Source organism: Peromyscus eremicus, chromosome 11 (assembly GCF_949786415.1).
Source record: "Peromyscus eremicus chromosome 11, PerEre_H2_v1, whole genome shotgun sequence".
In the NCBI taxonomy this organism is placed as follows: domain Eukaryota; kingdom Metazoa; phylum Chordata; class Mammalia; order Rodentia; family Cricetidae; genus Peromyscus; species Peromyscus eremicus.
In genome coordinates this window covers 60,602,571-60,618,854 of record NC_081427.1, presented here as the reverse complement: position 1 = coordinate 60,618,854, position 16,284 = coordinate 60,602,571, and the positions used below count along the sequence as shown (strand labels likewise).

Sequence of the window (16,284 nt, the reverse complement as noted above, 5' to 3'; positions counted from 1 at the left end):
GCCTATAGTCTTAGTCTTTTAAACCATTAAATGCCTTTTAAAGTTGCAGAGTCAGAGAAGAGAGTAGAGCACAGACATCCACAGGCTTACTGGTCTAACTTCTCAGCCCAGCTCCAAACTGTGCTCTTAAAAGCTGAGTAAGAATGTTCTATTCAGTCAGTCCCTGACTTTCCAGTTATGTGTGTGCATTGCAAGTTATTTTCTACAAGACCAATCATGTGCTTTTATTTCATTGCATTCACTTATTATGTGTGTGTGTGTGTGTGCACACTCGTGCTAGTGAGTGTGCTGTGGCACACATGTGCAGGTCAGAGAACAATTTGGAGTAGACTGTTCTCTCCATCCACTATGTGAATCCTGTGGATTGAGCTCTGGTTTTTTATGACAAGTGCCTTTACCTGCTGATGCATCTTTCCTACCTGTCTGTGTGTTTTTAGACACCCAGTCATAAGCAGCAGCCTTGTCTTCCTGGGAAGGTGTGTGAACTGCTAGCATCCAGGCTCATCTGAATAGTTTTCCCCCAAGCCACCTTGCCTGCCTGTCTTCTTCCTCCATCTTCCCTTCCCTTTTTCCTGTCCCTTCCCCTTCCTTTCTTGTTTAATCTGTTATGGTCTTGGAAGCCGGTATGATTCTTAACCGTCACCACTCTGTCTACACACACTGTAATCAATGCTGCAATCCATATGTACTGGAATGTGATTTGAGCTTGGGAACATTTAAAAGAAAATGCTAACTTTAGTAGGTACTTGCCTCCAAACGTAAGATGATGATACCTGCCTTCAGATGGGCACAGCAGCATTCTGGAGGAGTGAAGAGGAGGTGAAAGGGCACTGACCTTGAACTTCCCATCACAGCTACTACTAAAAGCTACTGCAGAGTGTCTGCAGTAAGCTAACGTAGCTGACTAAAGAGTTAGCAGTGTTCAGCTGTCCCTAGGTAGCTAAATGCATTTAACCTGCAAGATGAAATCATTCCCTGTACCCATTCAAACAGTGATACATTGCCAACTAAGCAAGCCTTGATACTGGCTTCGTGATTCAACAGAAATATTCTCATAACGAGCTGGTAGCATCAGCAGCTTCTCAAGAACTACCTTGGGTGTGCTTGTAAGAGGAAATTTGTCACCGTCAAGGAGAGAATGATGATCATCTCATTTGCATGGAATGTCCATGCTTCCCAGTTGGGCATATCTCAATGAGGAGAAAAAAATGAACAGAAAGGATTAGCCTGAGCATCCAGAACACAGAGATGAGAGAGGTGGGACAGACAGTTAAAGAATCCACAACCTTGAAAAGTGTTCTGAAAAGTCTCTACACATGGAAGTAAATCAGGGCAATTTCTAATGTTAATAAATAATGTTAAAATCATTTTCCGTATAATCACAATAACTTTCTTCATTTTTTGAAACAGTTTCCAATGGGCCCTGGGTCAGATGGTCCCATGGGTGGCTTAGGAGGAATGGAGTCCCATCACATGAATGGCTCTTTAGGTAAGGCTTTTGCATTAGGTGTATGGAATAAATTCAAACTAAAACATGAGTTCAATACAGTGGGTATTATGGCCCACAAAGCTCTTCCATGAACGGATACTTGTTTGTGTGGTCATGTGATCCATAGTGTATTGGATGTGAACTGGAGGATACTTGAAAGTCTGGGGTGTGAGTTTGGTTCTGTCCAGATTGCCCCACAAATATTGATGCCAGTCTATGACAGCATAAGTGTCTTGTGGCTGAAGGAGACTATTCTACTGAGCATGTGCCATGCTGCCTAACCCAGAGGGCTCCTGTCCTTCCCACAGATGTTTTTGTCTCCAGTCTGTGAATATAATATAGAGAAACTAGGTCTCTGTAATAATTCCTTAATTCAGTTGTGTATTTTTAATGTTTGCCTCATTTTAAATAAAATTAGTAGCCATGTTCTGATAATACTAATAATTCCCTGATGAGACCATGCTGTGCACCTGCCTTCAGGAGAGAGCTGATCTCACGTAAAGCAGTAGTTAGCAGTGTGCCTCACGTATGGCACTCTCTTAGCCGATGAAGCCCAGTGTCCGTAAGGCAAATAAAATACTTACAGTGATGAGACAGAGATAAAAGTAAAGCTGCTCGGGTCTCGACACACCATGCTCATGGATGGAAGGTGTAAAAAGGATTGCTTGTGATCAGAAGATAACCCGAGAGCTAACAGTGGTGCCAAGGCTTGTAAAGGAGCCTCTCACTTACGTTAGCCCAGCCGTGCTTGTACTGCCTGCCTAGGATTTCATTCCCCATACTCAAGGTCAGAAACATGTCCCTCCATTCTCTGAAAGTCTGTAATAAGTGATTCAAAATTCTTTGCAATGCATCAGTAGACTTTTGTGCTTTTAAGGATCCATATTTATTTTTTGTAGGTTTCAAAGTTTTGATCCATTTTATTTTGGTTGACATGAAGTGTCTGATTATTACAGCCAATAGTCATGTGTAACTATTTAATTTAAAGGCAGAGAGAATTTAACGTTCAACTCCTCAGGCACACTGCACATACCATGTGTACAGCAGCCACACATACTATGAGCTACTATAAAGGACACCACAGAGAAACATACACACCATCACAAAGTGTTCAGTTTGACAGTACTGCTATAGGATTTGATTTTTTCAAGATATTGCAAAAATACCCTCAACCTGCTAAGTTATAGAATTAGTCAAATAGTTAGAAGGCCTTTGATTACAGTACTACTAGAATCAGCTTCTAGAAGTTTCACAACAGTTGACAACTAACTCCTTACATTCTGTAGTGAACATTATTCTACATATTCCCATGTAACAATATAGCATGTGTACACTCAGTGTGTAACAATGCTGTACCTTTTTACTCACAATCAAGTCATGCTAAGCCTTTATTTTTGCTGACCAATAAATACTGCTATTAAAATGCAATATTTTACACTAAGATTAATTGTAGAGAATAAAATAGTTCAAATAAAGCTGATATTGTGGCAAAGTTATGATTATTGCTAGTTAGTGTGTAATCCCATCGCCTATGTCTCTCAGGAATCAAAATTAAAATGTAACACACCTTGAAGATATGTTTAGTTTCTAATGTGTATATTGAGTGCTATTTTTAATATTAGTAAAAATACTTTTGAATATTGTAGTAAAATACTTTTCAGAATATTGTCAGACATTCTTAGAAATGTCTATTTTAAATTTTATCAGATTTATAACATCATTTTCATTAAAAGATAAAGATCTGAACATGTAGATGATCTCTCTAATGGTCTCCAGGGGTCTGTAGCCATGACTCTGCTCCTGCTGTTAGGGTCCAGGTGATGGGAAGTAGCAGCAGAGTTCTTTGCTGTGGAGCTAGCTCACTCACCTTCAGGAGTTTCCATTTATAAATGCTCTCTTACCTAATGAAGGTTATCTTTTCATGTTTTGCTTCAGGCTCAGGAGATATGGACAGTATTTCCAAGGTGAGTAATGTGTATTCTATGCTTTTATCTCCACTTATTCCACATGGAACACTAAGGGTACTAAATGAGTTTTGTGAATATTGTTCTTCCATAAAAATTTGAAAGTAGAAGTTCAGATATGATCATTCAGCAATTAAAATATGAATATACATAATCTTTAAGAAAGGAAAATATGATAGCCAACTTAATCATGTTCAATGCTACATAGTGAGTTGGACTGACAGTTTGGACGATCTTTGGAAAAGTTGTAGAAGTTTGTAAAGTGTCTACAGCAATGTGACAGTAGATACTGCTGAGAAGTTGGTATAGATGGTATAAGAACATTGCATTTGTGTGTTAACTTGGCCTTCCAAGCCTTCATTAGATGCTGTTGGCATGTGCAGTCAAAATGGAAGGAAAGTAATTAGAAGGAAATTATATTAATACATGTAGAAAACCAAATGTGTCTGCATTTTTCCTCCTTCAATAATTTGAGTATCTAAAATTAATCTTTTGGTAAAATGCTGTACATATTTTTTAAAAATAACATCTAAATACTTTCTAGGTTGTAATGAAATTAAAGTAGTTCTCTGAGAGTCAAATATATTTAAAATGTTTGATGAGAACTAAAATTAGCTAACACTAAAATAATTCCCTTCAAAGTCTGCTTTAGATCAGTAAGTAGAGAAATTCACTGAAGGACAACTGTGCTTTTAATTCTATTTATATTTGTAGAACAATATAAAATTCCTGGCACCACAAAAAAATGTAAGGTTAACTGAAATGTAAAATAGTTTAAACTAAGACTTCAGGCCCTAAAACATTGTAAACTGGAGTTCTGACATTCACCTGGAGTGTCTAGTTGCCATACAAGGTCTGTGGATACTTGGATGGAGGTATTTGGAAACAATCAGAGAGATATTCTAGGAAAACATTTATTTATAATAAGTACTAATTTACCTCTGTGAGAAATGGTATTCACAAAGTCTGTTTCCAAAGCAAGAGGCCCTGTGTGATTGTACTACAGCTGTCTGTGTGGGAGGTGCCCTTTCAGACGTGAGGACCTCCCATGATGGGAGTGGCTGAACTCTCCTTAGTTAGCAGTGAGACGTTAAGGTCATATTTGAGGAGTGTGTTCTTGTATTTAGAGATGGTTCTGAACATAAAACTTGGAATGTCTTAATTGCTATAGGGACATCTTCCTAAAATTTGCATTAATAAACTATAACTTTTATGCTAAACAGACATAAGCAAAATTCTATAGGGATAAGGGCTTTATAACTTATAAAACACTTTAAATGTTTTTAAAGAGAATTATAATAATGAATTAAATACTAGTTTTTACATCATCCAATGCTAGTAACTTGCTTAATGAACTTTTAGTTCTTTTGCTTAATGCCCAAGCATTAGTTGACTGTATGATGTGGGCTAAGTCTTGACATGTGAACAGTGAGAAGGAAAAAAAGGGGGGGGATTCTTTCTTTCAGTGAAGAACGATGTGCCAAGGCAGCCTGCTGGGCTGTGACCCCAAAGATAAGCAAAAGTGAGATCGCTGCCCCTAAGAAGCTCTGTGGAACTGAGCAGACAAAGCTGGAAAAGTCTTAGAAAGTTTGGGTCACGTGTTTGGAGAATAGAAGAAACAATAACTTACTAATTAAGAGAGGATTTGAAAAAAATACTTAAAAGATAAAAATTGAAGACTGGACAGCTAAATGGCTCGGCAGGTGAAGGTACCTGCAGTGTGAGCCCAGAAACCTGTGCTTGACCCCCAGAACTCAGGGAGAGGCGGAGTGAGAAGTGACTCCTTGAAGTTGTATCTGACATCTGTGTGCCACAGCACACATGCCCACAGCACACATACTCACAACACACATGCCCACAGCACACATGCCCACGGCACACATGCCCACAGCACACATACTCACAACACACATGCCCACAGCACACATGCCCACGGCACACATACTCACAACACACATGCCCACGGCACACATGCCCACAACACACATGCCCACGGCACACATACTCACAACACACATGCCCACAGCACACATGCCCACGGCACACATACTCACAACACACATGCCCACGGCACACATGCCCACAACACACATGCCCACGGCACACATACAACACACATGCCCACGGCACACATGCCCTCAGCACACATGCCCTCGGCACACATGCCCACAACACACATGCCCACGGCACACATACTCACAACACACATGCCCACGGCACACATGCCCACAACACACATGCCCACGGCACACATGCCCTCAGCACACATGCCCTCGGCACACATGCCCACAACACACATGCCCACGGCACACATACTCACAACACACATGCCCACGGCACACATGCCCACAACACACATGCCCACGGCACACATACAACACACATGCCCACGGCACACATGCCCTCAGCACACATGCCCTCGGCACACATGCCCACAACACACATGCCCATAGCACATATGCCCTCGGCACACATGCCCACATACATGCACACACACAACACACATACACACACACACACACAAACACACAAATACTAATAATACATTTTTAAAAATTAAGTGGATGCCGGGACGGTGGTGGCGCACGCCTTTAATCCCAGCACTCAGGAGGATCTCTGTGAGTTCGAGGCCAGCCTGGGCTACCAAGTGAGTTCCAGGAAAGGCGCAAAGCTACACAGAGAAACCCTGTCTCGGAAAAAAAAAAAATTAAGTGGAGACTACAAAGTTCAAGAGAGGTAAACATTTAGCCAGAGGAATTGTGTGTGTGATTTTTTTTTTGTTGTTGTTGTTGTTGTTTTGATTTTTTCGAGACTGGGTTTCTCTGTGTAGCCCTGGCTGTTCTGGAACTCTCTTTGTAGACCAGGCTGGCCTCAAACTCACAGAGATCCTCCTGCCTCTGCCTCCCAAGTACTGGGATAAAGACATGTGCCACCACAGCCCGGCTAAGTGCGATGTAATAAATCCCTTGAATATGGGCTCAGTAAAATCTGAATTATATTTTAAAGCTAAATCTTAGAGCAGAAATACACAACATACCTATCCACTAAAATAAAAAAAAGTCACCAACATGGTTAAAACAGCTAAAAATAACCTTTCCTGAACTCTTCCTGTCATACTAGTCCCTAATTATGTGCTCCAACAGTTGTGCTTTCTGGTCATTCTAAGTACCTTTCTGCGTGGTAATCTTGCCTCGGTGATGAATTCTACTGGAGACGCTGCCCACAGATGTGGCCATAGCTAAGTGAAGCGTCACACAGTTCCCTGCCAGGTTCAGGTGCCAGGTGCCCGTTTGCCCGAGTCTTCATCTTGTGACTGTGGTTCTGTGCAGCTCAGTGTCTTTAACCCTCCACATTGAAGGAGCCCATGTCATATTACAACCTTGGCAGATAATACTTAGGGTAAAAACAAAACAACTGGGGACCAAGTATTCAGATATCTGAGCCTATGGGGCCATTCTCATTCAGACCATCACATTGTCATTCCTATTTTCAAAGCACAATTTATTATTGAATTAGCAGCTCTAATAACTAATGAATCTAAGGTGATGCATTTTATAAAAAATTTAAAGGAAATGAAGTTGTCAGGTTGACTTCAGACTGCACTTGCCTCTCTTTATTCTTGGGTAACTAGCATTTTGGAGAAAAAGCTAACCAGAAGTGATAGAATTCTCTTTCTGCTATGGAAGTGTGGCTCTCAGCCCTGGGCATATAGAACTCCTGTGGGCTTCAGAGGACCCTTGCTCCCAGATCCTCCCTGCAGGGGACAGAGAGACAAGGTAGAGCTGCATTTACAGCAGCTCATCTGCCTGCCTCCGCTCCACAGGTCAACCATAGATGTAAAAAGCACACATCCTTTTAGGAACTCATTCATAAAACTTTGTGTTTGTGATAGGTCTTGTAGTCAATCAAAATCTTCTAAGTAATTTTCTTTAAAAAAAAAAAAAATCCAAACTGAAATACGCCATGTGGTTTAGGGCAAAAGCAATATAGAAATCTTTCTTCCATTTAAAATAACAAAGTGTTTGGTCCTGAATTTTTTAAACCTGATAAATTATAACTTAAAATGCTTCCTTCAATCACCATTGCAGGGCAGTATAAACATGATTTATATGCCACTCTGTGTTTCCTATTGGCCTGGACTGCCAGGTACTGTGCCTAGTCCAAAGTACACTGTAAGGTAAAGATAAGGTGAGCAAACTTAAACAGGGTGTTTACAAGGCCCTGCTAACCTCGTGGTGCTTGCTAATAGCAGCTGCTTTGTCTCTGAGAAACTTCCACAGGATCTGTCTTTTTAAACTAATGGGGGATGTTACTTCAGTGGAACTCTGAAAGTGAGTTTTCTGGTCCTAAAGCATCTCTGTTGTTAACAGTCTCTTCCTTAGGACTCACATCAAAATAATTGAAGTAGTGTTATCTCCAAAGTTCACAAAGACTTAAAGGAAATGTCTACTAAAACAGTGACCTTTCAAAGTTTGATTAGTACAATTACTAAGGGAGTTAGCCTCTATCATGCCTTATCCATGGGTAGCTCTCTTCATCAGCCTCCTACTGGGAAAGTTGGGGGTTTTTGTATTGTTGTTTTGTTTGGTTGGTTGGTTTTTAACTCTAGAATTCTAGAAACTCTATAAACTGAGAGTGAGGAATTGAGTAAACAGTGATTCTGGGAGGAAGAAAATAGTTATCATAGTTTATTCAGGGTTTTGCTTGTTCTCAGACTTTCATTTGCAAAAGCATTAACACTTGTTCTGGTGCAGAGGGTGAGGTAGAGGATGACGAAGAAGCCAGTTAGCATCCCATCTGCCTTGTCCAGAGTATAGCACGGCCACTGTCCATTCAGTGTTTGGAGCTGCAGTGCAGGAGGGAAATGAAAATCTTCAACAGTGACTTCTTTTCTGAATCTTGTTTACAGAATTCTCCCAATAATATGAGTCTGAGTAACCAGCCGGGCACCCCAAGAGACGACGGTGAAATGGGGGGAAATTTCTTAAACCCTTTTCAGAGTGAGAGTGTAAGTATTGCCTTGACTGTGTTATTATGCTCTCAGTAAAAGTGCTTACCGTTGTTATTATTGATGTTTACGAAGTGTTCAGTTGGTCGATCTTCTACAGGTCAGAAGAATCTTCAAGTGCAGTCTTACGACTTTTATTTATGTGCAATTACCAAAACCATAATACTAATTTTCTTGTAGGGAACATCCATGTCATAGATCAAACAGAAAGCAGCTTGCCTCTTTGGTGTGTCCTACCTTCTCGCAAAATGTCATCCTAAGACTGTGACACTAATCTACATGTATTGTGGCTTCACACAGGCTTTGCTGCAGTGCAGGTCACATGGGTGGTCTGTCAGCCTGAGCTTGACACCCATGGCATTTTTAAAGTGGTCTTCTGGGGTTATAGGTTATCTTCACAGATGTAGACAGGACAAAAAGTGAAGCTGTAAAGTTCATTTGTTTATCTAGCGAACAGTTCCTAAGCACGGATATCAAGGCAGTGTGCTAGACACTGAGAGGACCGAAGACACAAGATGGTGCCTTTCTCGAAGAGCTACTATGTAATGCAATGGTTTGTAACTGGTATTTAACTCTGGAAACACTCAAGGAATTTTTTAAGTTTCCAAGAGTCCCCTCAAAAGTCAATGGACTCAAGATTTCTGGGAGTCAGGCTCGGGGTATGTGGATAAAAAGGCCCAGTTAGTGATGGCAAGGGTCGCTCTCTGCTGGAGCCACTGAGTTGGGTTATAGAACAAGCTGTTGCAGAGCCCACGTGACCCATGTGCCACACACGTGGGTCTGTCGGCAATGGGAGGGGCGGAGGCAGGTTCTGCTACCATGCTCCCGACAGCCTTTGCCAGAGCTGCCACCACCGGTGATTGAAGCCGTGGCTAAGAGCCGTCTACTTTAGTGCAGAGTGACGGGCGCCACACGTGGAGCCCGGGGGTGATGATGGTCTGTGGATTCTTTTGCTTCTTGGCTTTACCGATAGCCTCCACTAGAAACAAGGCTGCCCCTGAGTTTAGACTATAAAAAGTTTTCTTTCTGCTAGTTTGCTATATTTATATGCTTGGTGAGGACAAAGAAGATAGATAAAATTATACAAGAAAGCTTAGCTGTCAATGAGTGAGCAGGGGAAAGCAGGACACTCCACATGGTTTAGTCACATAGGAGATTCCAGGAATTAGTTTTCTAGAAACTTGGTCACTGGTTTAGCTCAGGAACGTGGACAGATCGGTCATCTTCAATGCTCACTATATCTAATAGGAGACATTTATTTCCTTCTGTTGAATTCTTCCAGCAGTGACATATTGTAATGTGGTGAGGTATATGGTGAGTCAGTTCAGTTCATCTACTGTGTTTGCAGAGTTTTAGAGTAAGAAACCAAGTCTTCTAAAGTGAGGAGGATACCATGCCTGTCCTTACGAGTGCAATTCCACCAACAGATGTTTCCGTGACTAAGCTCGTATGTCAGACATATACACAGACATACTACAGTAACCATCAACACCGAAGAAGGGACTGAAAAGAGAGCATCTGTGTAGTAGAGTGCTTGCCGCTCCATTCCAGAACACACAGTCTTGTTATTTCAACAACTCTGACCAAACTGGAGGACAGTGTGTTTGGTGACAGAAGAGAGGTACAGAAAGACAACACTGTGTGGCCTCACTCATACACGGAATCTAAACACTGTTGGTCTGGGAAAGTCTTCCTCAGAAGCTGGCTATGATGGGCCTCTTAAACGTCCCGCATGAGACAGTAATATGTGTGCAGCCCTAGTTACAGGTATAAACCAGACTTGCAAGTCAAGTACTTCCTGGTAATAAATCATAAGAAATGCCTTTTCAAACAGTTCTTTGGGGTGCACATGTCTTTTTACAATTTATTAAGGACAAGATCTGTTGAAATGAATGTTCTTACGTGGTTGTTTGTTTGCTTATTTGAGATAGGGCTGCTCTATGTAGTTCTGGCTGGCCTGGAGCTGCTCTATAGACCAGATTGGCCTCGAACTCACAGAGATCATCTGGCTTTGCCTCCTAAGTGCTGTTTTATGTGTTCACATAAGGACTTACAGTTGATGTTTGTTATTACAGGACACAGAACACCTTCATATTTTCAGAGTTGATTGATATTTTTATCCTATAATCATCAATGCTAAGAATGTACTTCACATAAATATAAGATAGCTGAAGAATGTTTAGGACCATTTCATAAATTGATGTCAAAATCAAGAAAAAGTCCATTTAATCACTTTTTAGCAACCAGAGGTCACCAACTCAAACAGCAATTTTTAAAATTAGACATTTTCCTATGGGATTACTACCCTAAGATAAACTAATTTGATACTTCCATGCTAGTGGATGACTGGAGGAGAAGATAGAAAGTTTTTGTTTCCCATAATTATTATTTCTATAAGAGCAGAAAACTTTGTGTATATGGCAAAAAACAGTTGAGAATGTAGACCATCCTCACTCTGCGCTGAGCTGCTGGCCCTGGCTAGCATGAATGCCACATGCACTGAAAATTCCCCCTGACTGTTCCAAACCAAGGCTTCAGTAAAACGAAACTTCCTTCCCTCTCTCCTGGCCCCAGCAGGAGAATTCACAAAAGGAAAGAAAGTGAGCAGCCACCAGAGATACTGCATCACCACCCCGGGTGACAGGCACAATGGGGGATGGGAAGGGGATGTAGCCACTGCAGTCAGGAGGAATAAGTCCATACCTCTCCTGCTGGCTGCCCCGGCCTCTGGTCTGTCCAGTGAGGGGAGTCCACTTGCTGGAGCTGCAGTCGGTGTTATCTGTGGCTTTCTTTGTGTTACCACAGTTTACTGAGTAAGAATTTCATACATGCATACAATGTGTTTCGATCAAACCTGCCCCATCCCCACTCACACATGTTGTTTATATGTATTAAAGTAGGATGGATGTGAAAGGAGAGGTTCTCTGCTGACGAACGTGGGAGTCAAGAAGTGACAGAGCTTGGTGTCTCCAGTAACTTCAGATCTACTGTAACCAAGAAAACTCAGAACTGTTGAGTGAATTCAAAACCCTAGGAAATAAGTGTGCAGAGTCTAGATTTTTAAGGCATATGACCCTGAAAGGAAGGCACGTGTGCTTGAGCAGCCTGCCCCTTGAGGATCTGTCACCTTCCCTAGCGGTTAAACCAGAAGTCCAGAGAGAAAAAACAACTGCTTAGTGCTTGCTGTAGACTAGATGTTATCCCCCTCTCTCCCTACATGCTGCTTCATTTCATTACATCAAGACAAAAACAACGCCTACATCCACAGAGCCAGTGCTGCGCCAAAGCAACAAAACCAGGCTCCTTCTTCCAAGAAACAAAGCTGCCCCCTAGTGTTCGCATGCTGTAAATGTTTGGTTTTGATGGTGCAGATACAAAAATGATTCAAAAGAAGAAAGTGGATGAATTAATTTGTTGCGTTAATTTGTAAGAAATGTTTGCACATGACGATTGTCTGATCAGATGAGGGGGTGTGTTATTAGAATGGCGGTACTGAGCAGTGACAGGCTGGCAGACAAGGCTCCCACCTCCTCTCCACTGTCTCCTGCTATGCTCAGGAAACTGTGTGAGGCTGAGTTCCTTAGGTAGTAACTCACACATTGAGTTATTTCACGGTATATACAGGGGAGCAGAACTAGACCGTGTTTCTCTTGTCCTTCAGGAGACTTAATGACTGCATCTAACAGAGTCTGTGGCATATTAGGTGATAAGGAGGAGACTCCACAAGTTCATATTAGGACATGCTATCTCAAAATATACTTTACAAAAATAGATAACATAGGCATATTTTTAAAATAATACCTTTTGATTTTTTCCTAAGCCAAACAAGAGTGCCGTCAGTAGCTAACGGGTCATTTTATTCTCTGAGGAGAACCAGACTAGTTGAGTAGTTCCAAACAGTACGACCTGTTATCACAGCATTTGATATAAATATCACAGTGTCTCGTTGTATATGGATGTAACAGCAGAAACGCTGATATGAGTCAGCACTGGACACCAGGAGGAGTGTGTGTCTCTCAACGTGGCAGTCCATTTACCGCTCACTCTTCCTTTCTTCCGGGAAAATGTGAGCCACCCCTTCAGTACTCTGAAGAGTGTGATCCATGGAAATACTCCTCTTTGCTTGCATTCTGGGAGGCTTCCTAGAACTTTATAACTTTCTGTAGTTTCATTTTCTTGAAATGATTTTGATAATAGAAACTGACAGTGAGCAGTCCACAGCCTTCGGGAGCATGTGACGCGTGGCCTGGGGACGCCCGGGCACCAGTGCATCCCGATGTTCTGTGCCCGACAGTGACATGTCACTCTGTAGCTGCGTGCATTACTCAGAAATTACACTTCATTAAAGTCTGGTAGACTCTGAGTTTGCTTTCCTGGAGCTGATGCTGCGGCCCTTTCTGACTGGCCCTGACCCTCAGTTTCTCTGCACCTAATTTTTTCTCCTCAGTTTCTGTTACGGGCAAAGCGACTTCTTCTGACTCCCTGATGTATCAACAGTATTTTACTTTTCTGTGAGAGTTTTTCTCAAGGCATTTGATCTGCCACATTTTAACAACGACTAGTGTTAAGGGATAATAGCAGCTACTAAAACACTTGACAACAGAGCATGTGCACATGTACATCATTGGACAGTGTACATTAGAATGAAAAGTATTGTATGAGCTTCTTAATGTTATGAGATGTATGAATGAGCTGGAACGATACTTAGGGAGAAAGGATTCCAGACATCTTAAATCCAGATTGCCTGAACCGCACATTCAATGGGAGGGTCTCTGGAGTCCCAGAGACTGTCGGAAGTATTTCCTGTGAGATTCTGAAGGAAACCATCCTACCTTGCTTTAGGTCACTGGCACAGCAACTCTCAGAGATAATGCTGGTGATCTGTCCATGCAATTTAAATATGTGATTAAAGTGAAACATGGAAATTTTCACTGCTGAATCTTCAATGGCTACATTTGGAGAACTTAGAAGCCACATGTATATGGAGCTTGTTGTACTGGCTGGGACAGAGTAGAAAGTGCCATCGTCATAGGTTCTGTTGAACCACGGAAAGGCATTCCCAGTTCTTATGGTGGCTACAAGGAGTTCGGAAAGCGTGGATTAAATTTCTCTGCACCCATTTTTCTGTAGAGATGCGTTTCCCTCTTTTCTTATTGCTTGTCCTGGTCTCTGAATATAACTGTATTCTATAGTTTATATAGTTATAATATATTGTCCTGGTCTCTGAATATAACTGTATTCTATAGTTTATATAGTTATAATATATTGTGTGACTAAGTATATTTAGTCCCAGGCAGAGGGTAATAAGTTGCAGCATGGTGATGTGAAACTTTGTCACGTTGCTATGGCATTCGATGTTTCCTTTTCAGCACAGGGTGGCTCCAAGCACTCCTGACGTATGGTGGCAAACAGGGCCATTGATTTGCTTTTGATTTGTATTTTCCATCTTGCCTTTCTTTCTAGGTTAGAATGCATTTTTATTTTTCTATTCTTTGAGATTATAAACAGTTACATCATTTCCTTTTTCCCATCCTTTTCATTGCTCAGTGTTCCCTGTTATCCAACACAGGAGTCAGAACTACTTAACTAGCTTTCCTTCCTTGTACCAATACAGAGCTCAGCTAGTCAGGGACAAATAGATTCTGCTTGGTGTGAGCAGTATTTGAAGAATTAACAGCCCCTTCCTGTGGTCCAGCCACCCTTTTCCCAGCCTCCTCCTCCTCCTCCTCCTCCTCCTCCTCCTCCTCCTCCTCCTCCTCCCTCCTCCTCTGCCTCGTTCTCTATATTTACTCAGAACAGTGCACTTGGGGGCTTACATCCTAATAACTTGTGGTTCAGAGGACCAAGCCCCTGTCCCAGGTAATGCTTACCTGGGGCCTCTTACCACTTGAGTTCACCTGAACCTCAGCTCTGCCTGCAATGCATCCCAGCTGACCTGGGGTTCCTCCAACACAATTTTCCTCTTCTTCTTTTGTGAAAAATCACATCCCACTGCCCACATAGCCACAGTTAGTCAATGGATTCTGCAGTGTGGAACCCATCCTTTGGACTTCATCTACCTCTCATCCTGAGACACAGTCATTAGTAGAACATTGAAAGAAATCACCTTTTGAAGTGGTTTTTGGAGATTTTCCATCAAGCATTAGGATATTCCAAGGTCCATGTTTTTATATTCACGTAGAAACCATTTCCATGTGTAGACCCCTACCATTTACAAAAGGTGCTTGTCTTGACTCAGAAGCTCCAAAGCTATGTCATCCATGACGGCAGCCTCTAGCTGCCTGTGGTGATTCACATTGAAGTAAATTGAAGTCAGTAGTGTTGTTCTAAATTTCCACCCGACGTCATGTCAGCCTCATCATACTGTAAAGCGAGTCCCTGCTGTTTCCTGCAGTGGACTAAGCCTGGGTTGGGGGAGGGGCTCTATGCTGGTGCACACTGGAGCATCTGGTGTTCCCTCCCATGAGACTCTGCAAAGCTGGCACTCGCTGTGTTTCCTTACACTGTTCAGTACTGAGCACTTTCTGTGTGTCTAATCAAGTCTATAGTTTAAGGATTATGTGTTTAATCATCCCCAAACTCCTGAGTACTGTCATAAAGGCTGTTAAAAGAGTGAGAAGACTGTCTGCAAAACCCTCATCTGGCTGCAAGGAGTGTCTGAGGGACTGGATGATTGTCTAGGTCCTGGGGAAGAATCACACTTGGTAGAGGAAATAGTTTAAAATTTCACAACTAAGAAAAGCCATACAAACCCCTCTTGTTATATATAGTTCCTTATTGTCCTGAGGTTAAAGGTGTATGCATAAATGTTCATAGAAACTAAAAGTCATGATTTATCCTTCTGTACTAAGTTGAACCACACCGACCTGTGACAGGATCACTATTAACCAATGGATTCTTCTGTCCTTGTAGTACTCCCCTAGCATGACCATGAGTGTGTGATCCATTACAAGTCTCCTCATGAAAAGCATCGTGAGTCAGCCCTTCACAGAACTACTACGGAAGAAAACTGCTCATCAGTGTACGGTTAAAGGAATCCCAGTCAACCAAACCAACCTTTTAGCTCCTGCTCTCCCCATTTTGTGAAGAAAGCGGGTCCAAACGTGATTCAAACAACTGTACGGAGTGGCACATTAGAATTGCCCTAAACTGAACTGCAAATAATCATCTGTGTATGTATATGTGTGGGAAAGAGAATGTATCGTATATGCAGATCTATATGCACATATACGCATACATACATTGACCCACAGGACATTGTAAGATATTATCACATGACATCTTAGTAGAAGTAAGTAGGGACTTTTATTCCATCCTTTTTTTCACGTTTACATTTTAATTATTAAAGGTTGCTCCTGCCCCTCCCTGAACTATTTTGTGCTGTGTATATCACTGCTTTATATAAGTTATTTTTTAAGGTGAACTCAGATGTTATGGTTTTGTAAATGTCTGCAATCATGGATAGGAATAAAATCGCTTATTTGAGAGCTTTCATTCACTTGTGTCTGATGGAAGTTACCTGGGAGCCCAGAGTGCACTAAGTGAGAAAGTGTGTCTTCATCCTATGCCCGGCTGGACGTTTCCTCAGTGACCCTCTGAGCCAAGTAGTTTAGTACCTTGTACGTGAGGAAAGCATGTCAGCAGACGTTTGGCTGGGGCCTCCTGCAGGCCCCATTTCTGCAGTAAATGCTTTCCAATGAGTTCTTTCTTGATTTGTTTGTCTTATATGATGCAGAAATCATTAGCTAACTCAAATGACCTAGCCCATAGCTAAAGTGACATGAGTTGTCATATTTTTAGCACCACATTTTATCATGACAAAA

At 41.8% G+C, this 16,284-nt stretch overlaps 1 protein-coding gene across 3 annotated transcripts in view; it reads left to right on the top strand.

Annotated features, from left to right (window-relative positions):
• Positions 1-15,959, top strand: part of Ssbp2 (single stranded DNA binding protein 2) — a 263,562-nt gene extending 247,603 nt beyond the window's left edge. For all 3 annotated transcript variants that reach the window (XM_059276410.1, XM_059276409.1, XM_059276412.1), the window contains 4 exons: positions 1,411-1,489; positions 3,425-3,453; positions 8,363-8,461; positions 15,374-15,959. In XM_059276410.1, the coding sequence (XP_059132393.1) occupies positions 1,411-1,489; positions 3,425-3,453; positions 8,363-8,461; positions 15,374-15,403 (237 nt within the window). In that variant the 3' untranslated portion in view covers positions 15,404-15,959. The remainder of the gene's footprint in view (positions 1-1,410; positions 1,490-3,424; positions 3,454-8,362; positions 8,462-15,373) is intronic.
• Positions 15,960-16,284: the final 325 nt, after the last annotated feature.